This window comes from Aphelocoma coerulescens, chromosome 6 (genome assembly GCF_041296385.1).
Source record: "Aphelocoma coerulescens isolate FSJ_1873_10779 chromosome 6, UR_Acoe_1.0, whole genome shotgun sequence".
Classification (NCBI taxonomy): Eukaryota; Metazoa; Chordata; class Aves; order Passeriformes; family Corvidae; genus Aphelocoma; species Aphelocoma coerulescens.
Genome location: NC_091020.1, coordinates 21,605,250 through 21,633,245, shown reverse-complemented (window position 1 = coordinate 21,633,245; position 27,996 = coordinate 21,605,250). Strand labels below are relative to the sequence as shown.

The 27,996-nt window shown below is 37.1% G+C and overlaps 2 protein-coding genes across 22 annotated transcripts in view; one reads left to right on the top strand and one right to left on the bottom strand.

Annotated features, from left to right (window-relative positions):
- Positions 1-27,996, bottom strand: part of DNTT (DNA nucleotidylexotransferase) — a 140,087-nt gene that overhangs the window by 98,956 nt on the left and 13,135 nt on the right. For 4 of the 14 annotated variants that reach the window (XM_069019748.1, XM_069019746.1, XM_069019750.1 and 1 more), the window contains exon 3: positions 3,243-3,341. The exons of 7 other annotated variants lie outside the window; for them this stretch is intronic. The gene's annotated coding sequence lies outside the window, so the exon portion shown is untranslated. Of the gene's footprint in view, positions 1-3,242; positions 3,342-4,308; positions 4,378-11,089; positions 11,204-18,575; positions 18,886-27,996 lie in introns of those variants that run through there. 3 more of the 14 variants (XM_069019749.1, XM_069019752.1, XM_069019751.1) reach the window with 3 other exon arrangements.
- BLNK (B cell linker) overlaps positions 14,242-27,996 on the top strand; it is a 92,188-nt gene continuing 78,433 nt past the window's right edge. For all 8 annotated transcript variants that reach the window (XM_069019739.1, XM_069019734.1, XM_069019733.1 and 5 more), the window contains exons 1-2: positions 14,242-14,351; positions 18,917-18,979. In XM_069019739.1, coding sequence (XP_068875840.1) covers positions 14,244-14,351; positions 18,917-18,979 — 171 coding nt within the window. In that variant the 5' untranslated portion in view covers positions 14,242-14,243. The remainder of the gene's footprint in view (positions 14,352-18,916; positions 18,980-27,996) is intronic.

The window sequence follows — 27,996 nt, the reverse complement described above, 5'->3', positions numbered from 1 at the left end:
CAGTCTCATTGCATATATGACCCTTCTGACCCCTCACGTAAGCTTTGGTTCTACCCACAGAGGCTTAATTCCTTTCTTCATGTGATTTTGTTCTAAATATAAATTCTTCTCATCTAATCACATAAATTTAATTGAAACTTATAAGCCAATAATACTGTCCATAAAATGGGAATTAATCACCTTTAAAGCCAGATTCCAGTGTTATATCTAGCAATATTTTATCCAGAAATATTTGAACACTAAACTGAAATGGAGAAAGAATTGTTCAATGAACAATTTAGATTAATTACTTCAACACAAAGGGATGATATTGCTACATGAGGACAATTCTGTGCTATGTACAGCTCAGCTAAAATTCCTGTTCTTGTGAGGGAAGGGAAGGGAAGGGAAGGGAAGGGAAGGGAAGGGAAGGGAAGGGAAGGGAAGGGAAGGGAAGGGAAGGGAAGGGAAGGGAAGGGAAGGGAAGGGAAGGGAAGGGAAGGGAAGGGAAGGGAAGGGAAGGGAAGGGAAGGGAAGGGAAGGGAAGGGAAGGGAAGGGAAGGGAAGGGAAGGGAAGGGAAGGGAAGGGAAGGGAAGGGAAGGGAAGGGAAGGGAAGGGAAGGGAAGGGAAGGGAAGGGAAGGGAAGGGAAGGGAAGGGAAGGGAAGGGAAGGGACCTCAAATACTCAAATAGTTCACCTGAGAAAGGAGTGGTAAATACTGTTCCAGACTGAGAACACATTCCTTGTTTCCTCTAAACACAAACTTATTTCAAGAAAAAGTAATTCTTTTAAAAAATGAAATAATTATCTCTGGCTCATTAAGAAAAATTTTGGTATTTTTGGCCATTTTCAGAGATGGTTTGATAGAGATAAAGGTATTGTTTCAATAACTGTTGACACACTTCTTGAACTTGTCTTACTAAAGCATAAAAACATACATTAAATGCCTATGTTCAATATCACTTATTTCCAAATGTCTAACTCAGAAGTCACTGTTTAATCAATCCAAAAGTGGAGAGAAAATCCATTAGGCTTACAATCAATGACAGCAGATCATCTTCAAATAAAGCCTTCACTAAAGACCTCATTTCAAACTGAGCAAACATTAAGTCCTGAAGTTATAGAATCAGCAAACATCTATTCACCAGAAAGTGCATTGAAGTCAGAACTTGGCATATCTTAACACAGCTTCTATTTACAGGCTGATGTATGCACATGGGGAATATCAGCCCTGGCAGACAAACAAGAAGGAGAAACTTTAACACTTACCTCCTTTTCATATACTGGTGGCAATAAAAATGAATTTGAAAATATTTTCTAGAGTTAGCATAATATTTTGCTTAAGAAGGTTCAGTGAAAGGCTGTTGCACACTAGTACAGAGAACAATTCTGTATTTGTTGTATTTTAGTTGCTGAAAAATAGGGGAACATTAAGAATTCTGTCTAACTTTGGTAATTATGATTTGCTTAATTTGTGTAAATAGTATTTAACAAGAACATGGAGATTCCCAAATAAAAGGCAAAATATAGCATTTTTCTTTCCAAAGCATGGCATTACTCTATTGCCTTCCACACAAAATTTGCCAGGATAAATAGTCAACTGTCATGTTAAGCCCCTTGATACCAAGTGTCAGTTATCAAAAAAAAAAAAAATCCTATATCTTGTCATTAATCTGCACTGGGTCTTATCCACAGATCTCAAAATAAGCCAATGAGCTGCCAACTCTGACAGCTGCAAATGTCTCCTGCATGAATGTGTACTGTGGGCTAGATTTCTATCTCAGTTACAGCAGTCACAATAAAAGTTCCTTTCATAAACAACATCAACATGAAAGAAGTACATCAACTATTTGTGGTAAAATTACAGGTAGAACCTGCATGAATATGGGAAAGAAAATGAAACAGTAATTTTGTATGTATAAATATTTCCAATTTAACTCTTAATAAATTAATCATCCAGTCAAATAAATGAAGAAACTATTCCAAGCAACAAAAAAAAAATCCCTCCATTTTTGAACACTAATATACTGGTTCTGGGTCAATAAGACATTTGCTATTTGATTTTATGTATACATGGGGCAAAATAACTCTGAGTCTAAAAAACTGCCAAACTCTTCTTTTAGGATATTACTGTTCACTGTCAACAGATCAACTGCTTCGCATTAGATTTCCTTTCTTTGTTCCTGAGCTCTAAGGATTCAATGCAGTTGAATACTCCCCCTTATGGGCTGCTACAACATGACACTAGAGTGCTTTGTATTTCTCTTAACTAAATGCTACCACCTCCTACATGCGCTGTATATGCAACAGAGGTAAGACAGGGCTAAAGCATTACAAACCATCTTAGAAACTGTTTCATTTCACTGAGTAAGTCTGTGATAACTGATTTTTGCAACTGCAGATTGTCATTCATTATTTTGCTTTGAAATGTGTTTTTGATCATCACTATTAAATTTCAGAATAAATATATAGAATAAATATATAGGAAAAGAATTTATTAAATCAGGATTGGCTGACTAGTGTTTTGTTTTTATTGGAATTTACCCTGGACAATAAATACATCTAAGCATTGTTGATAGGAGATTTGCCACCGAAGTGATTTATTTGAAATTATATTTGTTAATCCTGTAAGAAACAAATGTAGAACAGTGAAATGAAACCTAATTAAAATTATATTCAATACATTTTCCTGAAGAAGTGGAAAAAACTGTACAGTATGTGTATGTGGCCACTGACACCTACTCTCTGTGTTTATTTGGTGAGAATAATTTTCACCTCCAAGTTCCCTACTCATTCTTCAAATCAAGCAGTCTATTTCAAAATGGATTTGCAACTTCATTGTGCTAATCTTTTAGAAGAAAGACTTACTAATAGACTCTGTATAAGATCAGCTGGCCTAGATTAAAAGCTATTCAACTTAAAATGCCTTTCATCATTCAGAAAGTCTTTTCCTGATTTCTGTTTTCACCCTAGTACTGACTGAAAACACACAGGGTCTCTCACCTGCTATAACTGACTGTAATAGCTTATTCCTCAGTGCAGTTTGGGTTAGTACACATTTCCTGTTCTACTATGTCCTCATCATGCCTGAGGAGGGGGAAGGAGATGGAGGCAGGGGAAAGTGTGTTGGTGCTTTTAATTTGAAATGTTATTCAAACAGTAAAATGCATAGTTAACATTGATCCTCTTCACTTCTTTTTAACACAAATTCATCTTCTCAAAACGTACTGAAAAACATTCACTAACAATGATATGACTTCACCTGCTTTGTGCTGTGTCAGTCCAGTAAAGTGCTCTGTTCTCTTGCAAATTCAGCTGGTAACTTCAAAGAACAGCAAGCACTAACTTCCCCCAGAAGATCCTGTAACATTAAGCAAAGCACATGAAGGATTAAGATCGTCTCTGGAAATAAACAGTACTTCATTCGATTCAAGTTCTTCTCCCTGAACTTTATCTGAGTGGCTCTGGGGTCATTCTAATAAAACAGTTCACTAAAAGGCATCCTTTCTGAAGGTGCTTTTATCTTTGCTTACTCAGTTTATAAAAATGAATGGGTTTATCTGCAATGGCTTTGCAATTAGATATCTAAACAAAGTAATCAGATTAACACTTTTCTGCAGCATAATCTGTGGAAGTTTATGTAAAAAATTTTGTTTAGAACGTTTATTAGAGCACTCAAAGTGTGCAAAAAAATACAAAGGATAAAATCAACTGGGGAACTTGGCAAAAACCTACTAAAATCCCCTCACAAAAAAAATTAAGCCTCAATACTGAAAATCCATGTAAAATGTGACAAATAGCTCCCAGTATTATTTTCATCTCCTCTGTGAACAAAGGGGGTGGTGTCATCTCCATTCAAGAAGTTTACTTGATTTTGCTTTTCAAGTTTCCAAATAATGTTAAACCCAAAATTCCTCTTTTAAGCAAAAATTTTACAACTAAGTCTTAAAGGAGGCGATACCTTATGAAACAGGGAAGGTTATTCAACATTTCTCCTAAATTCTACTGTTATGAAGCTATCAAATAGCACTGAAATTTTGTATGAAATGCTAAACTTCAACTTTGCTCTGAGACTGATTGTATTTGAACATACTCTTCTTTTGCAAGGTAGATGTTCTAGGATTCTTCTATACGCAGTTGCACAAAATACTTTTGAGTTTTTAAAAGTGGAGTTCATAGAGGGAACTAATTGTAAAGGTATTTTCTTACCAGTTATAGGCAATACAGGCAAGGATTTTTTGTCAGAGGATTAAACACCATAAATAGGAAAGCTCTGTCTCAGACAGGATGAACAGACACAGAAAGCTGCTTTTCCACAAGAGAATCACCTTGTTTTTGAGGTGTTTCTAATCTTTCAAGAAGGGGAAAACACCTTACTCCCACAGGCAATTTGTAATCTAAAAGCAGACAAATTGACAGAAACTCAGGGGAAAGAAAATAGGAGGCAGGAGAGCAATCCTTATGAATTAGCATATTGCCTCACGTCAAACAGAGGGGTTTTTCAGTTTGTATCAGTAGCAGAGTGAAAGCCAGTCTTTCAGAGACACAGCCAAAGCTGGCCACCATATACCACCTAGGACGTCCCTCACCTTCTAAGAGATTCTTAACCACACTTGTGCAGGAGAGGTGTTTCAGCCTGCTTAGTTTGACAAGCAAGTATCTAGGCTCTCAGGTTTCCTGAGATACAGATAAAAAATCTGAAGGAGACTGATCTAAGAAAACCCTCACAAAAATACTGCATTCTTTCTGGCCTTTCTCTCCTGCTGTTCTGCTCTTACAGAAAGTGTTGACTCCCAGGGATTTGTATGCTGTGAGAAACAGCAACAGGTAAGAGAGCCGAGTGCAATTCATCTGTTATGAGAACAAAAGGGAAAATGAAAATAATTATTTATAGTGTCATGAAGTTCCTGAGTTCAGTCCATCCAGAGCAGAACCTCAGTTCTTAAGACACTTAAATCCTTCAATACCTCAACTCAAGCTTCCTTTTGGATCTGCAATTATTTATGAAGTCCTGATAGATGAAGTTATGGGGAAAAAGAAGTGAGGAAGATCCTCAGTAAAAAATGAATTTTTTTAATGAGTCAGTGATTGTGAAGCTTTCCAGGTGCAACCTGAAAATTACTTGGTAGTTATTGTCCCTTACATGTTCTTGAGCTTTCTTTAAAACCAGAAACAAAAACATGACTGAAGCTGTTGTAAGCACCCTGCAAACTGTCAGTAGAAATCCAAAAGATGGACTGGCTGGTTAAGCCACTGATGGCATCATCTCAGTGATGCAAAAGGGACACTGGATCAGAGTGCCTGCAGCACACGCTGTGACAGAACATTAACTCTAAACAATAAAATTATGTCCATGCCTGAAAGTCGAACTAAAGGTCAGCCCCCAAAGTCAACAGGAAAGAGCAGAGATGAACACAGTTGAAAGCAATTTTACTAGGACATTAAATAACTTCTAATCTGTTATAAGCTATGGGCCATTCCATTTCATTTTGCTGATACAGGTGTATCAGGGCCAGTGTATGTTCCCATAGCTTTTGCACTCATATGCACCAATTATATACACAGCACAGCATACAATGCACATGAAGTAGTATGAACTGGGGCACAGCTGACCAAGGAGAGAACTGCCAGGAATTCAATTCTCTGCCATAGTCTACCAACAATGGAGAGATGCAACACTGCAAGCAGAAAGAGTAGATCATGCTCTGGACAGCAGAAAAGAGGTGAAAAATGAGGCATGGGATGTTGTGCAGAACGTGTATGTTCCAGAGGATGAAAGTCATCACTTCATCACCTGATTTGTAACTTCTGGCCTCAGTGGATAACCATATCATAGTCAAATCTCATTGCTTTGAAGGTCAGTGGTGAGGTTTTTATCAGTCTGACATTTATTGTCAACTTTTTTTTTTTAATTCTCATTTCATTTTAATAACAAAGGAATGAGGACATGAAGGTTATGCATAAAAAACTCCCACTGACTTTTCATAAAATACTTGAATCTAAATAGACTTCAATTTATCAGGAATACAGGTAACATTATCAAGTCTTTATTCACATCATACATCAAATCAGCTTTTGAAAACAGGCATGGAATTCTAAGGTAGGACTGCTTTTGAGGTGTTAAAAAACTTAAAACAAGTATATGAAAAACATTATACTAGAGTGCAAATTTTTGTGTTCATTTCTTCACTGACTTCCTGTGGTTTATGGCTCACTTCTGTGAAAGTGAAGTTAATATTCAGCAGTTCTAGATAAGAGAATATTTCTAGAGAAACTAGAGAAGTGAAGCATTCATCATTGAGGGAAAACAGGAAACTTCTATTTCTACTACTGTTCAGTTTATTGCCTTGCAAATGCAAGTTTGCCCAATGCAGTGCAAGGAAAAACAAAAGTAAGGAGAAATCTGATTAAAACCATAAGACACTTACTATCCACCCAAATAGTAGCTTATCCTCTTTTATACTATCTGATAAAACAGCAGTGTTCTTAAATACACTGACATTAGGTAAATAATTTATACTGTACACTGAAGTAGGTATTTTACAAGAAAAACTCTTTCTGCAAATGGCGTTTAGCCAGTGTGTTTATTCCCCACATTGCTTCAAAGTATATTCATCATTTGAGATAGATCATTCCCATGACAATGGGATCACAAGGAATCACGGTATAACAATGCTAGACCAAACAGACAGAATGTCAGCAGTGTCAAACTGGCAAATACATCATTTAACCAGAGATCAAAAGAGAAAATCTGAAGGTCAGAAATGCAATATTTATAATGCTGTCAGTAGATGGATGCATACCAAACACCTCATATCTAGACTCCTATACAGCTTATCAGAGGAATGTTTACAACACACAAGAGGAGTGTTACTGGAGTATCGTCCACTGGTTTCCAATATGCATCAATACTGAGCCCAGCATTTCCTAGTACATTCCCTAGAAACAGCAAAAAATCTTGAGATACACTTTAACAGTACCAATATAAGCAGCAGTTAACTACTACCCTCATTTCCACTAATTCCACCTGGTACAACAAAATCCCCTCAGCATTTTTCAAATAGGCAACACAATATTTCCTTGGAAAGAAAACAACATGATTAGGGTGGCTTCTGGCTTTGGAAGAGAGGAGAGAATAAACAAAAACAACTCTGTATTGTCATTGATTCATACAAGGCATTTTGGCACTGTGCAAAGAAAATACCTGTGAGAAAACTCACAGTTTTTCTTGAGTATCTCTGTGGCAATAGAACTGGAGATGCTAAAGGTATGAGAGGAAGCTTGACAAAAGCAGGTTCACAAGAAAAATGAAAAGAGAATTGACATAAGCACTCTGGCTTTATTCAGCATATAGCAATAGAAGACTCCTCCACATTTGGTGTGGGAAACGATCTGTCACTGAGTGTTTGCTCCTGTCATACCTCTCCTGTAATCATGAGAGCATTTTATCTAAATGTAATTTCACTTAATACCATGGTGATAGATGTTCAACGACATTACCATTACCTTAATGATAAACTAAACCAAGCTAATAAAAAGGATCTAGAATAAAAGGCTATGAAATTACTGAGTTTGTTTTGTGAGCCAAATGAGAAAAAATCAAAAGCAGTTTGTCATTTTCTTCTTGATAGGTTTTTCATTTACAATTTATTATCATAAACATAGTATCACTTGAAATATCTTTTTGCTATCTCCCTAAATACAGTCAGAATGTAAAAAAAAAAAAAAAATAGTTCTCTCAGCTTTCAAGGTCCTTCTTACTTATTGAGATTTTATATTCTCTGTTGACTGTCAAATAAACTCTGCTCATTAAGTTTTATCTATGTCAGCAGGCTAAGGACATAAGACATGTAAGAGCCCTATTTATGAATCCAAAAACCTTGAGAAACATTCCCTATTTATACAGCTTGTCTCCTTTCTCCTTTTCTTTGCTTTTTGTATCCTTCCACTTCTAAACCCTCTCCCCTTGTCAATCTCTTCAATTTCTCTATCTTCTATCTATTTCTTAATCTATCTTCAAGCCCCCATCCCTCTTTGGAATTCCTCCTTTTGTCTGCCTTTATTTAACAAGCTCAGAACTTCATTTTCCCAACTCCATTTTCAGGGATCTGCTGATTGGAAGTAGAGAGGAGGTCTGCTTATTTTTGGTCCAAACAATATCTGGATGCTGGCCAGCTGACACGGACACTCCACCCCGTCCTTCTTGAATAGTGCATAGTATGCTTTGCCAAACCCTTTGGTCCTCCCAAAACAATCACTTTTTGCTCCTTTCCTTCCTTCCTTCCACATGCTCTCTTTGTGACAATAAGCAATAAATACCTTGCCCAAACAACTTGATATTGCAGATTCTGTTCTCAGACTCTCCCTCCTCTATATGACATTTAACCAGTTTCCCTCAGGCCTCCTTCTGTCCTACAGAAAGGTCCTGGATTTTGCAGCGTCCTGTTCCCTCTATCTCAATTGTTCTAAATAAGTAAGAGAACGGAAGTTCTGACCTTCGTGAATTCACCTGGTACAAGTTTTTTAATGAAACCTGCATGTCAGAATCACGGAAACACTGTAATACAGGACCATAATATCCTGTGGCACTGTACTATACAGTATGCATACACCAATAGGGTGCACTGAGATCTTCCACTGTAAAATACCATGCCATGATGCCCACTGGGAGCTGAAGCATTACTTTGACATTTTTCCATTTATTTCATATCAAGAGTCATGGGCATAGTGAAATACTTTCTACACATATCAATGCTCAAGCCTCACAAAAATCAATAGTGGTTGAACAAGAACTCATTATACTAACAAAATCCATCGAAGAATATTAAAAAAAAAGTTAAAACAAGCATAAGCCACAACATTTCAAATTTAAGTTGCCTAGGAATTTTATTTAAATAAGGCAAGACACTGAAATAATACTGTTTTTCTGGTTTTAAATTTACTCACTAGGTTTTAGTGCATGTAAATGCTGCCAGATGGAAAGCTGTTCATACACATTTTTCCATATTTTATCAGAAGAGTCAACAGAGATGAATTTCAAAGGAAAGGCTTTATAAAGAAACTATATAAAGTCTAAGTGCAAACTATACAAGGCAGCACATGAACCTAGAGGAATAGACAGCAAATTTTGCCAAGGTGTTCAAAAGAATAATAATCAAAAAAGTGGCTCAGTTAAACAGCAAAGACTACTGAGTACTTGCAAAGGATACCACAACCAAGCACTACACCATCAATTCCAGCCTTCAAAAAAATCAAAGAGAATTTCTAATGAATAATGTCACTTCTTTAGCAGGTTGTGGTTTTATTACTGTCATATTTTATTGTACTAGTTAAAAACACAAATTTTTGAAAAGATAAAGAAAACTATGTGCAAAATCCAGGTTACAAACAAATACCTATGAGAATAAGTACATTTTTAATCATGGTTCATTGTAGTAAAGCTCTCTAGAATAACAGCTGAATCTGTTGCTAGATTCAAAGAGAAGGTCAAACTAACAATGGAAAGCCATATAAAAAGATTTCAGAAGGTTGAGTGATAACATAAAAAGCAATTGTCCTTGAGACAATGGGTTTTATGTCATGTATCCAGCCTCTGTGACAAAACATGCAAACAAAATCCCCTAGCATCCGGCAATAATTAAAATTCAGTTGAAACTACATGCCCCAGAAATGGGTTGAAGAATGACTGAGATAAAGGGCATATTTATGCAGCAAACTGTATAGAGTGGAAGTGATTTAAAGGTGATAGGCTTCAAATCAGTGTGCAGCCTTGGTGTAGCAAGGGTACTGACCATTCTCAGCAAGTTTTTGGGGGTTTGGGGTTTGTTTTCGCATTTTTTCCATTTGAGGCTTCATTGGATCTCAGTCTTTTGTGATCCCAAGAAATGCCACATACCAAAACTAGAATAGCAGACACCTAAAAACCCACATGCCCATTTCATAACGTTAAGACTTTCATAACTTTTGGACAAACAGGGATATATTATGTCCTGTAATTCTCCCTGTTACAGTACTGAATGCTCTCACAGAAACAAAGATGGAGGAAAACACTGCAACAGAAAATAAGGAGATTTTCAAAGATCCATGAAGTTCTTAGGCAGGCACAATTCTCTTTGGCCTCTGAAAAACTCCTTAACTGGTTTATCAAAATCATAAAAAATAATTTACTTCAGTCACAAAGGAAACTCAAGACTCTGGAACTGCGTTTTCATACCTCATGTAACTAAAGAAGGGCAAACATCTCCCCTTGAACATGAGGGGTGGAAAAGAGGAGAGCAAACTACAGAATAGTCAGCCCAGCTTCAATTCTCACAAATATACAACACAAATTTTGGGGCCTCAATATCCCTATAAATTGTTTCTGCAGTAAAAACTGATTTTTCAGTAACAAACTGTGACAAACAAGTCTCATTTCCTTCCTCATTATGATAGCTACCTAGATAAGGGGCACAAGGCCCATATTATCACTGATGCTTTTAATGAGGTCCCACAAAAAAAATCATCACGTACAAACTAGAGAAATGTGATTAAAGCACTGTCTGTTGTAAGAGCTCATCTGACTCTCATTGAGAAAATATCCTGTGAATCACTTCCAAACTCAAAGAGTATTTCAAGTAGAGTTCCCCAGGAGTTTGTCCTGGTTTTAATTGTATTCAGGATTCTGTTAATAACATGGGTGCTGCATAACAAGCATAGTCCTAAAGTCTGTCAGGATATCACTGAGCCAGAAGTAGTTTCCATGAGATAAACAGTATACTGGGACTAGTTTAGATACCTCATTTTTCAGTAAGACACAACCAAGTTGAAGAGTGTGCTGAAAGTGAAAAGACTTAACAAGAGTTTCCCAAACCACTACTTATGAACAAATGCTAATGAAACTGGGTTTGCTCCTTCAGAAACAGGAGGATGTCCTAGTTGAGCCCATCTGATGCTTAGACAGCAATTATCCTTACAAACAGACATTTCCTTTTGCTCCCTCCTGCAGTAGAGCACAAAATTTATTATAGATCATCTTCCTGCTGTTCCACTCAAGGACATGGTGACAATCTGATGTACCCCCAAGAACTCAGTTAAAAAAAGTGAGTTACCAAACTGATTTCCAAAACTGACCCAATTTCCTCTAGTTGTGTTTGATCCTGCCTCTCTGCTGAAGCCCTGCCAAGATCTCTCCATGTCCCTTTCAGACTCTGTGATTTCTGTTGATTATGTTGCTATTTTTATTTCCTGTTAAATGAAAAACAGAAAAAAGACAAAACCAATTAGCAAGACTTTTATCAAACTTCTAGACAGATAGCTGCAAGCAAGACTCCATTTTCCAACATTCTTTGTAGACTTCTTTAGACTACGAGTATATTCTAGCTTTTTACTTTAAGAATGTTTTTCTCCCACCCACCATAAATGCCAAGCCTGTCAATCACACTAACAACAACAAAATACATATGGGACAGTTTAAGGAGGAAGAACAGACATGAGAAACTGCTCCTTTAACTTATTGGGAATCGACTCCAACGTGCGCTTGGGAGAAAAAAAAAAGAGTATGTGGTAAGTCATGTTACTTTCATTATTCTTGTATAAGATGGGAAAACACAAACCAGGACAATGGTCCATATTTTCTGTACAGTAATATTTCATTGAGCTATTTTGCTCAAGTATATTTTCCTGAGGGCAGTATTCCAGTGTTACATCCAGTTAAACAAGTTGCTTGCAGCTGCTACAGGGTTTTGCAAAGCAAAACTTGACTTTAAAAGTTTTGAGATAAGTTTAACACATTTAGTGCTTATGTTCATGAACATATAGAGAGTATTTAGTCAGAAATGGCAGTGGTATGATCTAGGAAACCATTTTTATACTGCTTTTTAACAATCTCTATGAAATCATAAATTGAGAACTTAATTTACAAAAAGTCAAGGAGCTGTAGCATGCAAAAACTTGTTCTTTACATTGCTTGCACATTTCAGACTCTAGGAAATGAACTTTTGCAAATATATAGTGTAAAGATGTGTTAACTCTGCTTTGATATAGAGGTTCTGTATGGGAATGAATTTCTCTTTAGAGTACAAAATGCCTAGCATATAAAATGCACACATTTAGATCCCTCTGAAATTTGGTAGTTCTCAAGTACTTTTTTTATTAGGGCTCCAAAAAAAAAAAAAAAGAAAAGAAATTTCTTAATATATAGAATGAGATTTCTACCTTTTTTTGGAGGAGTGAAACAGTACAGATTAAAATTGTTAATGTCTCCAGTAAATACAAGTTTTTAAAATAGCAGATTACTCTCTGCACATGTACCCAAATACATTTTTAAGTCTGCCAGTGTTCACGGCAGATCAGGAGGCTCAAGGGAATGTTCAAGTAGCAAGCAAGCCTGACCTGCCCTAGGCTAGTGCTGTTTCACATTCAAGTACCTACAATCTGCTTCAAAATTTTATGTAAGCACCTGGAAGTTTGGAAAGAAACCATTTCTGTGGCCTGTCTGTATCTGGGGAACTCTGGAAGCCTCAGTATTCTGCTCAAGAATTCCCCCCACTACAGCCCCCAGAGCCAACACGTGTTCAAGTGCACATATTTATTTGGGTTGCTTGCACCATGGAAGGTGATACATTACACAGAGGAACTAGAAGTATGAAGTACTAAGTAGAATCAGTAATCAAATCTGGGGTTCTGCAGCCAACAATTCTTGAAATAATCCCCTTGAGGGTAGAGGAAAGCAAGTGGAAGTGCATGACAATACTCTCCATTTCTGTTACACACACTTAAGGACAGAAACCTACAGCACCGATCAAGCCAAGGGCAACATCAGCATCAAGAGACAAGACACAGGATCCCAGATGAGCCTCTCCATGTCCCTGGTTTCTACTATTTTTTTTCTCTTGTCATGATGTTTAATTTGACTAAAACACAAATGGAAAAATATTTCTTGCAAGTCTTAAAGTCCCATTGGGAGCACATAAGTTCAGCCACATACGCTACAGACCCGCTGGGAGCACAAAACTGAGCATGACCTTCCCAAATAAATCTGCCTCACTCAGCAAAGAGAGGTGCACTGCATAAACACTAGCCTTTCAAGAGTACTGTCCTAAGAGCCTAGCATACAACTTAAGGCAATGTCAACACAGAAGATCTAGCCACAATTTAGTGTTGGGGGAGAGCAGGTAGGAGAAGGAGGATGCCTGGGCACAGCAAGCTGGGGGAGCTGGCAGGGCAGAGCTCCAGCTCATCCTGCAGGCACCAGGCAGTGCAAGAACGGGACAGCAGAGGGCAGCTGGCAGCCAGGAGCAGTTCCTCACACCTCAGTATTTCAGAAAATGCTCCTGGCCTGATGGACAGTCCGAGGAGGAGGAGCAGGAGCAGGCACGGCTGGCAGCACGCACTGAGCTGCAAAATTCTTAAAGCACTATTTTTAATTTGCCTTTGAGATGTTCCGAACTAGGACTGCTTACACCTACTCAGTCAGCAAATATCCTGTACCACATAAGTATCTGCACTTCACATTATTCATGTTTCACATCTGATGCTATCTGTTTTGTTGTTTCCTGTAAGCAATCATTAAACCTGTAACTCACACATCTCCTATCCAGCTGCTTCCCACCTTCACAATACATGAAGAATCTGCAACTGACAAAATCACTCCTGCACTCAAACTAGGCAAGCAAAATCTGTTAAGAAACACATGCACCTCTCTCTTCTGGTTCTGCATACAGTGGAGAGAGATTATTGCTGCCTCCTGTCATCCAGGAAGATGGTGACCCCCTTGGAGAAACTCACAGCCAACATTATGAAACATTGAACACTATAAAGCACTGTGAAATTCAACATAATTTTTTCATAATATGCCAGCCAGGCACCTGGAAGATTATTCCGAGCAGGCCAAATTTAAGATGCAAGAGCTTCTATCTTGTTTCTGAAATTCCAGTTGAATTTTGCCAGATTCAGTGTTTTGCCAAGTCAGAAAATAGCAAAAAGGTATTCACTGCCAATAATTGACCTGTCAGTCACTCTGAAAATACATGCAGGAAAATTTGAAAGATAGCAGATGAGACACTTCCACTTTTTCAGTAATGACACCTATGGGCATATATTGATATAACAACCAGTTTCCTTATACTGGAGTCACTCACACAAGAACATTGATACTTCCTAAATTACCCTTTATAGGCGTTCACTTTAAGTGAGCAAACAGGAAAAAAGTTGCAAAAAGGACTTCCTTCTCAGATTTCCACATTAGGTCAGTGAAAAACACCAAAGCAAGAGTTCAGTGTTACTCATGCAGATCAAGTCTTTCTCCCTGGATAGAAGCATGACCACAAAACTACCATCTCAAGAGGAGTTTGAGAACTGGACAGCTTTTCAAGTTGCAGATCTCTTAAGACAGGTACTGAATCTGTTATGTAACACTTAAAGTTCAGTCTATATTCAGCTAGCAGAAACACTTACTGGATTTATCCTTGAAAACTGGATATCTTATCCTAAATCTAGCACAAATATTTAAAAGCACAAAAAAAAGTTTAATCACCACTTATATTAATATAACTTGAGTTTTTTGTTACTCTCCTGTTTTCTATAGAAATCTAATTCATGGCAGAAGCTAAGATCTCCTACATTACAACTCATACAAAAAAAAGTTGCTCACAGGAATATTTCTTATAAGAGAAAAGGTATTGCATGCCCAAATTTATTTCCTTCTGGAAAGAAATAATCATTTCACAGAAAGTATGTCTAGTTTTATATTTGAACATAGCTTTAAATTTTACAGTATGTCAATAAGAATCTACTGTTCATCTTTTCTTCTCAATGCATATACACACACAGTAGTTGCGAGATGTTGTTTAAGTTTAATGTACTCAAGCTTTTGGGGGGTTTTTGAGTCATTCCTTTGTTGGCTTGTACATTTCTTTGTTCTACAATGTCCTTTCTAGTATATCTAAAATAACCTGAATTGCACAAAGTATTCTAAGCTCCTTTCCAGACATCTTTCACTACCTTACTAATCTCTCAGATACATAAAATACATCCTTCGTGATAATAGCCTTTTTTTGTTACCATATTTTTCCTTATAACTAACTGAACACTATGACTCAGGTTTTAGAATTCTACCTGTAACTTATAAAGTCCATTCATGCAATTGGATATATAATCTCATTTTATATCCCTTTTGTTTGTTTTTATGCAAGTACTCAATATAATTTTGTATATAGGGCTTTTTTTTCTTATGTTTATCCTAATTCTAACTGTAAGAGCACCAATCTTTTCCAGTACCTTCTTTACACCAACAGTCAGAATTTATGGTCATTAAGGTTTCTCATCCTTTTCAACTGAAGGAACACACAATCTTTGTCAAGGAACACAATGATGCTATGAAGTCTTCCCGCAGGAGTTCCATTTGTACCCAGATAAAAAGTAGGCCACACTTTAAAACTATAATTTTATTATTTTGTTCATTTTGTCTGTGTATAAATACATATGCTTATTCATGTACAATTAAAAAAATTTAAAAGACAACAAAACCACAAACAGTTTCACAATGGAGATGTATCATAGGTGGACCACTGTTCCCACCCTGAGAAAGCTAACATATTCCATGGAATTAATTCACACCACAATGGTAATGGATCAGCTAAGCTGTGAACTTAGTACTGTGAGCAGTTACTCAGAGGATTAATTAGCTCAAAGCCTTTCAGCTTAAAGGAAATCAGGCTAATTTATAGAAGTTAGAATGGTTTTAAAGTACCCTGCAATTCTATGCAGAATACAAGACAGAAAATTAATAACAATCATTCAACAGCTCCGAGGTTTCCAGGGAAATTTCAGGCACACCATAACTACTGGCTTCATACTTGTTAACAGTGAGTCTTCCAACTTTATAAAGAGCTGTCAATGCATATGCTTACACTCACAAGGCTAATTAAAGTGGCTAAATAAACCAATTACTTCAGCATATCCACATTAAGTTTTTGGCCATTCTGTGTATCAAAGACTGGCCCAGCCATTTGCCTGTGGCCACTGTGGGCAGAGCTGTGAGCTCCCACTGCCAACACTCCAGAGAGCCTCAGCACCAGCTATTCCATCATTTCCATAGTCAGAACACATGCTGGGGGCTGTGCTGAATCTCCTCACCCCAACACTGGCCATACGTGTGCATGAAGCCTAAAAAAAGGCTGTTAAGGTTGCAGAAACGAGTACTAAAATGTGCCAGAACATTTTTACCTCCACAGCCTGAATTTCCTACCTTTAACATGCACACCATGATAGCTTGTAATTGCTTCTTCACATACTACCTTTTCCATTGACAAAAACGTGCCTCTGCCAATGCAGAGAAACCAGCAGATTTCTGTATTATTCTATGCCATTACAGAAATTGCAAGGTGCACATGGCCAGGGCTTGCTGAAAACCAGAGAACAAATACATAGTACTGTTGATTTAGTTCTGCCTTGAAATATCAGACCCTGTTACTGCCCCAGCACAAAATTTTACCTGAAGATATGCAAGTCACCTGGAAAAAACATGACATTTCCCAAGTGCTTGACTTGCAGGAGTGGGAGGCAAGAGCTATGACCACAGTGGCAGCTCTGCTCAGAAGGTAAAAATGGAAAAATATTGAATATGCAAATATACATTTATATTTCTTCGATCTAAACAGTTGTAGTTAGGTATCCAAACCCACTGGATACTGTGTGAGTTTTATTTCTTCTGCATCTTAACTCCCCTTATAAATGAAGTTTTCATGTCAGAGAGTAGTCTCAGAAAAAGCAGTTAGTGTTCCTGAAGCACTTGGATAATAAAAAATGCTGTAGAACAGCTCAGATTTAAATAAAAAATCATCTGGGTTCAGAGAAGGTTTTGAGTAGTGTGCAGTACAGGTACACAAGATAGACAAGCAGTGAGCACTGAACAGAAAGCAATATACCGACCTTCAGGAAAGTGACATCAGCTTCCATATGCTGTGACTGAGACTGAGTTTTCCAGAAGAGGTATATTCATCTTGGTGCAACAATATATATGGAAAATGGGTATGTACATATGTACCGTGCAATTTTAGCACTTTGTTAAATTTAAAAGTCTTAATGATACAGATTTTTTTTGCGTCCTGACTACAAAAATTCTTAACCACCCATTCTGAAAAGTGTTTCCAGCCTCATGAAAGGCATTTTTTATAAAATCAATAAATTAACTACTAAATAAAAATTAACCATACAGATGTTGAGTTTTTCCTCATTAACAAGCAAAGGCACTAATGGAGACCTGTTAGCCATGTGTATGTACCTTCCTGTCATCTTGTATCTATGCTGTAATTGCAACAGCACTGAAATACTTCATGTTGTTTTCAGAGTTACTTGGCCTCCATTTGCCATGTAGTCTGGTCCCTCTTCCAGTACTGATCTTAAGGTACTTGTAAGAAAAGTTAAGGCAATCTCAAGAAAATGAAAGGTTCCATGGTCATCACTAAACACCAGTAGCAAGACACCCACTTGTCAGATGCATTAACCATGTAAAAATAGTTTTTTCCCTTACCCAAAAGCTTGATTAATAGCACAATGCAAAGCTCAAAAGCAGCTCATCAAACCAATAGCTGGAGATAGAGCTAGAAACTAGAAATAGATGGGCAAAAGCCAAGAGCAGAGAGTGCATAGCCTTGATTCTTTGCCTCTCCACCACCACCAGTGCAACTGATGGCAAATTAACATAATCCACAACCAGCCACTGGTCCAACAACCACAAGAACCCTCTCCTTTGAATTTTGGTCTATTCTGTATTGCAAACAAGCAGGACTCTCCCAATCATAGTAGATAAAAAATTATAAGCCCAGGTATATCAGCTAACAGGCCAAAAAGAATCTGAATATATGTCTGAACAGGACATTTTCATATCAAAAATGTAGATAAAATACACGTTGACTATTTAAGCATGATCAGTTTTAAGTAGTCTATAAATAAAGAATTATCTTAGAAAAGCCACATAACTATATCTATGAGAAGAACTTATTTCACCAATATTTCTCTGTTAGTATCTGATTTGGTCACTACTGCTACAGACATTTACATCTAAGCATTACAAATACTAAAACTCATTTTGACAATGATACATTCTTAAAGAAAAAAATTCTAAATTTTTTTGTCACTTTTCATGCATAACTGTCATTTCTTTTAAAAGCCACACTAAGCCATCTAACACACTGTGAGATTTTTTTAGGGCATCTTCAGCCCCAATCCATTCTTTTCTACTTTTTAATAGGAAATCCAATGTGTCTGCCTTTATTTTTTTCCCCAAATTACTATTTAGTCTTTGGTTCTATTTCAAGATGTAATATTTCTGGACATGCCAGTTTCATTTTAATTTATAATCAACATCAACTTTCTTAAAAAACAGCATTACCATAACCACATTACAGAAAAGAAATCCTCTTTCTGAACCTAAATTCATTCAGCAATGCCCATCATCATGGTAAGTGCAAGACACAGCCCAAGTATCTGGTGCTGAAGCTGAGCAGCCACCAGAGCAAACAGAGGCTGGTAAACAGGCATGTGGGATGATGACATGGCTACTGATGAACTTTTGCCTCAGATACCTTTTAACCTGTTTCTAGTTCTGGCTTCTTACCCCACAGCAATCCACAGTACTTCTGTTAGGCTCCTTACTCCATTTATATGGCATTTGCTGCTTCATAGTTTCTTTTCTTGTCTACTCCACTCACAATTTATTGGCCCTTATTCCCTGTAATCTTTCTTCCTAAGAAAGAGGAAGTACTGTGTCTTATCTCATATGTGAAAGTCATTGCCTAAGCATTACACTTACTCAATATTCTTTTTCTAATTATCCTTGTCAAGTAGTATAACAATTTCCACAACTCCGAGAGTTTGAGCACAGAAATATTAATTAGCTTGTTTACAAATGTCAAGTTTCATACTACTGTGATATTCTTGTCTTTTTTCTCACCTCAGTTTGGAATGCCTGAATCTGCTGCGGTTGTAGAAAAACTGTGCATGAATGGATCTCATTTCTTGGTAAGTAAATATTCCATAAGACCTCTCACTAAGGTGTATTTCACCATGAGAACTGTACTCCTTACAGTGCCAGGAAATAACCTGAAATTTTCCTTCTTTATACACATTTCATCAATTGCTTTGATTTTGCATTTGAGTGGGTTGATTTACACCTCTGACTCAAGGAATCCCAATACATAAAAAAAATTTCAGTCAGTCCTTCCCCTGCTCCAGAGAAAGGGCAGATACGTAATATCAGCCATCAGCACACAGGTGAGGCAGGGGACATCTCATGACATACGACTTAAAGGAGGTAGTGGGGTTTTTTAACAATATAGATATTTTAAAGCCATCATTCATGTAAAAGCTTTTCCATAAAACTTGCATGATTAAGAACATTTACCAGCACAGAATTATACATGAATTTTATAGTAAAAGTTTAGACATACTGGAAACAATGCCTGAAAAATCTGACAATGTCTTTTCCTGACCTCTGTAAATTTGTTGTATGAGTGTGTTTAATTGATTGCAACTAATTAGGAGAGAGGACTAAAATAACTCCTTGAACTGCAGCAGTTCCTCTACCACTGATTCCATTTGTGTAGCTATCAAAGTAAAAGTTCCTTTAGACCTGTTTTAAAGGTAAAATTATTGTTATGGTGTATTTATGCACTGCAGAGATATTATGTTTGCTTGGCAATTCATTGCTCAACAAAATTGTTTCCTGGGTGCACCAGGAGTTATACCTGCTGTTTATGCTAACAAGAGCTTCAGTACTGCAACATAATTCCTGAGACTGCAGGTGCAGCATGGCCACAGAGTAAAACTGGGTTTTACCAACAATTCATACTAATGTTGTAGGGTTAACAAAGCTGTCAAATACACAGATTCCTGTCCCGTTCATCCACTATAAATTGGATCACTAAAGGTGCTGTAGTCTTCATCACTGGATGAAAGGCAGCGAAGTTAAAGCTAAGGGTGGGTGTGTTGGCTTCCTGTGCTTCTGCAAATAAAGCTGTACAGCAGCAGTGAACAAGGATATGAGAAGTAATTTCAGATGTTAGTGGTAACCTATTCAAAACACAAGTGAAAAAAGCAAGGAGAACAATGGATAGCTTTTGGTGACAGTCTGCAATACAAAAGTAGTATGATTAAAAATGAAAGCATTTGCTACTATGTCCTCTAAACTATGTAGTCTCTTCAAAATACCTTTAAATATTATTTTGCACTGCAGAAAACATGGCATTATACATGTGATACAATGAGCAACATCCATTTTTTATGTCATTATAGAAAAAATGAGACAGGTCTCACACACTGGTAGAAACTTTCCTACAAATTTTATATATTCTTTAATTGAATTGTTCAGTAGCATTGTCAACATGATAAATCTGCATGCTTGAAACAATTATGACAATACTAAAAAAAATTCAAATATCTATATTTTGCCATCATTAATAGCCTTATTTGGGTAATTGTAAGATGCTGTTCTCCTATGTACAAGCTAACAAATACATTAATTTAAAAGTAATTAAATCAACAGTCAAGTTTTTTATTCCAAGCTCCTAGCCTAATATACAGGAAATCTGTACTATGCCAGAAATTAAATGTTCCTTATCTGCTACAAGGGGTGATTTAGAAAGCACAGCCTTAGTAAATCTACCTTAGCAATATACAGATGTCGGACACTTCCACGTATAAAATCTGGATTTCTGTCTGCATGATTTATAGTGTGATTCCCTAACTGGATCTACTGTTTTGTGTAGATACAAATTTTTTCAGAATTTAAAAATCCCAAAACCCCTGAAGCTGTTATGTGTCTGTTAACTGCCTTTGGCAAGAATCTGAGGTTTTGCACTTCAGTTTATCCTTCAGTTATAAGATGTATATGATTTCCTTCTACTGCTATCTGCAAAGTCTAAAAAGAAGCTCAATATCACCTTTGGATATTGAGCTCAGAATCACTAGAAAAAAGCTGGCCATCTATCACTACACAGCAGTGAACCAAAAAAACTAGACCCAAAACCCATAAAACAAAACACTTGAACAAGCTTGATGCCATCTACTAAATAGAAGTGGCAGATTTACTTTTGCATAATAATTTTTAAAAAGCAAATACAAGTTTGCTGCTGTGTGTGCGTAGAGACCCTGTGCACACATTTAGATGTCACAATACATGTGGAGTGTTTCTGTGTGTTTAGCCAATGTTAGATGAATATTTAGATACAGATCTGGTTTTGCTATGAAATCTGTTAGTAATCACCAGAAAAATGAAAATTCCTTCTAGCCTGGCAGATGAAGAAAGCAACTCTGTGGTATTTGACATGAGCACACAGTGAGCTTCCCCCACTGCACATTCAGAGGCACAAGTTACTGTTTTACCTTTGCATGGGCTGAAAAACTCTCCTCCATCACAGCTGCAGAAGGCACGTCCGAGTGCCTGTGAAGGCAGGGAGGGCAGCCCAAGGGGAACCACCCCAGTGCCTATCCATCCCACCCTTCACAACTCCCAGACAAGCCCTTCTTCTCACTGTGTGACTCTTCCAGCCTGCCCCAAACCCCTGCTATGGCACTGACACCTTAAGCACATGCAGTACAGGTGTTTTGTGCCAGTGAGATATGCCAACATCCAGAGGCAGTGCCAGCCCACTTCTAGGCAGCATTGGAGGGAAGCTTTCCTGGAAAGAAAGATCTGCAGCCAGCACACTGCATTTTATCAAAGATATAAACACCAACCCACCAGATGTGCCTTTATTTCCTGGTTTTTCAGCGAGGACACTCATCCTTTTAATTTTTCCAAAGACAAATGTTGTCAAATGTTGGGGAAATGCTGCAAAAGGTAATTATCCTAAAGCTCACCACTGAACTAATACAAAATGACTTAGGGAGCTGTCCTGCACAACATGTCCATGTCAAATGCAAATTGCATTTTATTTGAAAGTGAATCAAACAAATATATCAAGACTAAGGTCTTTTTGAAATTTAAAGTGTTCAAAGTCAAGTCATGCAGGCATTATAGCCACAAAATCTGTGATAAGTTGGCCACAGCACCTCAAATCAATTTGACTGCCTTCAGAATAGAAGTAATCAACATTTATATGGTCATTTCTTTGAATATTTCTTGCCTTTGAGTGGCTAAAACCCAATCATTTTTATGGTAATGTCATATTCTGTTTTATAAACATACTGAGTATCAAACTGAACTTTTATAGGAAACTAAATTACATGCATTTCATAAAAATTTAGAAGTAATAGCTCTTCCTTTACACTTCTGTTGAATCTAAAAACACAAAAGGATGGTATATTAGATCTGAAGTGCACCATGCAGTTTCATTTTTCATCAATAGTACCATACTTGTGATAGTTACTCAATATGCAGCTCATGTCTGAGTGATGCTAATCTAGTCCTAATGTGCAAATCAGCATTAAGCCACAGCTGCATTGCACAGAGCATATTATATTCTCTTGCCTTTTAATATTCGAACTTTCTACACTGTGCTCCTGCTTTTCAGTTCCCTCTAAGTGTAGGTTGCTTGTTTGATGTTTTTTTTAAACTCTATTTTGAATTCCCAGTGACAGATTGCAAAAGATATAAAAAACAGTGAAGTTTTACCTGAACTTTAGAACTGAAAACAGGAGACTTTCTTAATAGATTTGTATATGGAAATTTACTGAAAAAAAAATCTTAACACAGCAAAAATTGTCAGACATTGATTCTAAACAACTTTCATGTACTTCTCCTCTTTCTTGCTCTTTCAAAATGTGTTTTGAATTCCATGGCTGGAATAGGAATGCCCTGGAGAAAACCAGAGCCATGTTATTCACCAATACTCTACAGGGGATTTTTGAATAATATTTAGAAAACGGAACCTGTGTCTTCCTGTGGGAGATTCCTGGCTCTGTGCCAGTGCAAAACACTGCCAGAGCTTGTCAGGTTCAACTCACCGAGCCTGTCCTTTGACATCCATTTCTGTCAGCATTGCTACTGAGAAAAAGCAACTCTTGTCCAGAAAAAGCAACTCTCATCTCACTTGGGTACTCCCTCCCATCCCTGCAATGCAGAAGCAGCAGACAGGAAAGGACAGGAACGACATCTGCTTTCAATAGTGACCAGAGCAGCCAAACACACCACACTTAGAGCTCCTCTAAGTTGAATAGTGTTGCTATTCAAAATCTTCAGAGTCCCACCTTCCCAGTTTCAGCTAAAAGAGTATTTCCCAATGCTACAAGTGATATTTTCACAGCATGGGATATAGGAACAGGTGGAAAGACATTAAAATTGGTTTAGGCTGCTTGGATATTGGCTTGGAAAAAAGGTAACCAGCATCGGGTTCTGTTCAGATTGATCTGACATCCATCCCTGTATACTTAGTCTTACAAATAAAATTCAGACCATTAATGTCTTTAGTTTCCAGCGGGGGGAGAAAAATTCTTTTCTAGGTCCTATATATACAAAAGAAATTAAAGACTTATTAAGTATATTCTTATAACCTAATTCTTCTGGGAAAGAGCCAAAAGACTCTTGCAGTGTTTTCCCTGGGTGTCAAGCAAGCACAGAAAGCTTAGGTAATTCAGAGAAACATGGTACAAGTCGCAGGTACTATTGAGTCACACCCTTGGGCTGGCTGTTGACACCTTAATGCCACAAGTCCATATCCAGGGTTTAATAATACATTGCATATCTCAGAAAGCCCTAAGCTTTTTACAATGACACAAAATTTTAATATTAATGTTTTGGCATACCCAAGTGTTTTGGAAGTAGGAGTGATGTAAGCATTGTTTGTCCTACCTTTGGCAAGCACAGAAGGTTACCATGGCAAAAAAACCTGATTGTTTACCACAGAAAATTGATGTTACAAAAATACACATTTTCACCTACAAAACTTAATTAGGCCATGTAACTACATTAATTGAATTGTATTTTTACACAATTTTTATCCCTCTGACATTGCTTTCTCCTATTTGTCTACCATCTGACACTTTCCCCGTCACCTTTCCCCTCTGCATTTCCCGGTGACTGAGCCCCTCTTTGCCCGCTCCCCTTTAGACGACCTTGCCTTCAGTGCCTTCCAACACCTAGTGCTTTGTTTCTGTTCCTCTTTTAGCCAGGGTTCTCCTTCCCTTTGCTCCTTAATTAGTTTCTATTGGGCATGGATTGAAATTTCTCCTGCTGACATTCCTCATGGATTTACACTCCTTCAGAGTTTCCTCATTTCCATTCTTCTCAGATGTAAAGGTTTCCTGTCAGAAGCGCAGAAGCGGCTTAGATATCAGAAGTACATTTTCAGAAACGCCTCAATTGCCAGGTATTTCTACAGACTGTGCTCACTTTTTCAATGAAGAGTGGATAGTAGTAGGAGCTGGGCACCTTGAGCGCTTTGTCTTCTTTATGCAAAGACAAGTGATCTCAGCACCTATCCCTTTAGCAAGTACTTTACAGACTTTGAAAACCCAGTTAAAATAAAGTCGTTTAAAATGAAAGTTTTCAGGGTAGGTAGAAACTGAAAATCGTTTCTTCTCCACGGAGATAGGTGCAAAGCATTAAAAGAGAAGGCAGAAAATGTAACAAAGAGTAGAGCAGTGCAAGCTTCGCCCCCGAGCAATTCTTGCAGCGATGCAGTGGGGGAGGGAGCAAAGGGACAGGTAAGAACAGCTCCCTAGGTCGCCCTGAACATCAGCAGCTGCCAAGCGCAGAGGGCTTTGGTTCTGTTTCTTACTGTTTCTAACCAAATAGGAAACAGATTCTGAAAGCAGAATCAGTTACTTAGAGTCATTTCAAGAAGAGGAAAATGGTAAGAACATGTCTTAGAAAGAAGACAAATGTTGTTTAACTTATCAAGTAACTAGAAGCAAAGAGTCATCTTAAAGAGACATGAGCTAAAAGAAAGATATTTTACAGCTTAGCACCTCTGCTGCTTGTCAACCATCTTCAATGAAGTCAAAAGGTACAAGGGTATTACACATTCGTGCATCATCAAAGCATGAAGCAACTGTAAAGTAAAAGCAAAATTTGCATATTTATCCTTATTCTCAAAAAAAGGCAAAAGAAATATGAAGCTAGATTACTGAATGTAGATATAATTTCTGAAATCTAGGGCACTATGAAGATATGCATTATTCTTGGCACACAAGAATACAAGTGATTTTAGCTATCAAGTTATTAGTTAAACATATATTAATATTAATAAATAAAAAGCTCAAAAGAAATTATTAGACTGAGATACAAAGTCAAACATCATTATCACTGGATTCCCATGATTGTTAGCTTAGAAATTGAATTTTATCCAATCATTTTGAATTATTTTCCTGCCAAGTATTTTCAAATATCTCAAAAGCAATTTAATAAAATTGTCTAATGTCATAAACTAGCAATGGAATCCTGCAGTAAAAAAATCCTGAGCCAGTGCAAAAGTATTTATTGCAGGAGTGGCCCGTTATTTTATTTTCTGTGACAGAAGAGTATTTCTATTCATATTCCAAATGCTGCTGCCAGAAATTATTTGAACATAATTTTTTTGTTGTTTATGCAGTATCTGCAAAGGATACGAAGTGCTTGTCTGCTTTCCAGTCTTCAAGCTCCAGCACACAACAATTCAATCAAATTCTAAATGTCATGTTAGTCATAATTACATTAAATATGGATTAAAGGAATATCTTTTGATGCAGAATTCTTTGTTCTTAAAGTTTACTGATAATTTTAAATGTTAAGTTTTGTGTACCTTTCAAGTTCAGGGAACATGAAGAAGAATGTGAGAAGTTGTGGAAATTAAGCCATTATGTCATAGTTTCTAATGTGGACTTTGTAAGTCCTTAACTGAAAAATAGAAGTCCGGAGTTTTGCAATTTTTAATTTCCTCCTCTTTCTGTTTGGTCAAATATCCCAGTTACAAAAGTGCACCCCTTCTTTTGAGAATTTGTGATTAGGAGAATCTTCATTTTGGTTGCTTTAGTACTCTTTCCTTCATGAAAGATCAGGGTATTTTACAATGCACGTAAGTTGCTTCACAAGACTAATGTCCAAAATCATTAGTAATGTTTAAAAAAATTCGAGCCAGAAACTATAATCACTCCCCCATTGTTAAATACCAGCTGCTAACCATTTCAGAAATCTTTAGCATGTCTAATCAGAATTTAGTCCTTCTGCTTTCACATTATCTGTTTCCAATACAAAGCTATAAACTCCTAATTATCCAGTCTATTTTATCCTTAAAGAAGCAGGTGAAGAGGGGCACCATAGTGCTCTTAACCTGAGAGAGATTTCTGAAGGCTTCTGGGAAAATCAACTTTTCTGCAGTAAAGACTAAAGCCAGCTGAATATTAGCAATTCTCATGAAAAAGCATGAACAAGGTTAAAAATTGATGTTGTAGAGGAGTTTTTCCAAGAAAGGGACAGCTCTTAGGGCTCCATTGGTTTGGAAAGATGAATACATATACAACTCCACTGAAAACAAGAAAATCCTGTGACAACCAGACAATATAGCAGGGAGAAAGGGCTCCTTGGGAATAGGCTGGGAAGAGTCTGGAGTTTTAAGTTGTCTGTTTCTACTGAGTTCAGAAAGGAAGGACTTCATGAGCTTTCTATGTAAAAACAGGATTGCATTAAGTACAGTTGACTTTAGAATAAAGTTTCTATTCCAAACAGAGGGAACCTGGAAAGGCCTCAAATATTAACACTTTACTTGAGGCAGTGGGTGATGGTAGTGCCAAAATGAGATAAATTTCCAAGGAGATACATTTCAAGCTACTATTCTTAATCAATCAAAGAACTAAATGGAGTCCTAAGTGCAGAAATGAAAGATGGCTAGAAATAATTATTGAAAAAAATTAAAGGAACTTGCATTTCAAAAAAAAAAAAAAAAGGCAGAAAAAGGAATACCCTTTTGTTAAAACATGTCTAGATACTGCAACTCCAAAGCTACTAATTGTAAAGTGACATGAACGAAAGCAAAACAAGTACACTGTTACCCCCACAGGACAACCACAGGGGTGTTATGTGAGGATGATTATGCCAGGACAGTCCTGCTGGTAGATTTTCACTTAAACACAGTTGTAGCCTAAGATTTAGATATAACCCACAATAACCTGAGCACATATTGCTGATGCTGACTGAGCTGTTATAGCTATATTAAAAAGCTTAATGCACCTAAAATGAAAGTCCACGAAGTTACCAAGTGTCAGGGAGTTTCCCCTTAATGAAATTAAGCCATCCTAGGGTTTTTTATAGGATGACATCTGCTCTGAATAAGGACAATTCTATGGGATAGGAAAAAAAAAAAAAAGCAAACAAAACAGGAACACCAACCCAACCCTATAGATTGCTACTAATGTAGTGACTGCTAAATTTCAATGTAATATTGTCTTTAATTTAAAATGATCAGCAGATGTCTTGCACAACCAGCATACTGCTAAGAGCAAAAGCTTCCAGCCATTCCTAGAATGGCTCAAAAAACACTATTAAATATTTATCAATCTTTCCATATCTAAAAACTTATGGAATTTGCCCACATTAAAAAATAAAAACAAAGCACACACAAATGCAGCTGCAGAGATCTTTCATGAGTTTTCCCAGTGCCAATTTCGTGCACAAGTGCAGACCTTACCATTAGGGAATCTGGCTTAAAGTTTAGGTTGGACTGCTGGGAAACCACATCACACACTGGTGCTCAGGAAGAAGCATGTTGGAAAGAATTTAGAATTCCCAGAGGTCCTACAAAAACAGTGCTTAGAAGAGTAAGAATTTCAATCATTTCATGTATTTTAGGCCCCTGGAATACTGAAGAGTAAATTCTATCCAAAATTCACATTAGTGTGTCAAATGCAGAAACACAGCTCCTATTTGTAAGGTACTTGATTTCCTCTAGGCACTCTTACCTGCAGCATTTGACTTCACATTAATAAGCAGATAGACACAAAATTCCTACAAAAGATATTTTAAATTGTTTATTAATATTGTTTTGACCTGCTATAGAAGATTTTTATTTTGTTTCTTTGCTTTTCTATTTATTTCCTCCAATGTTCCTGTGTAGCTGGGTTTTTTT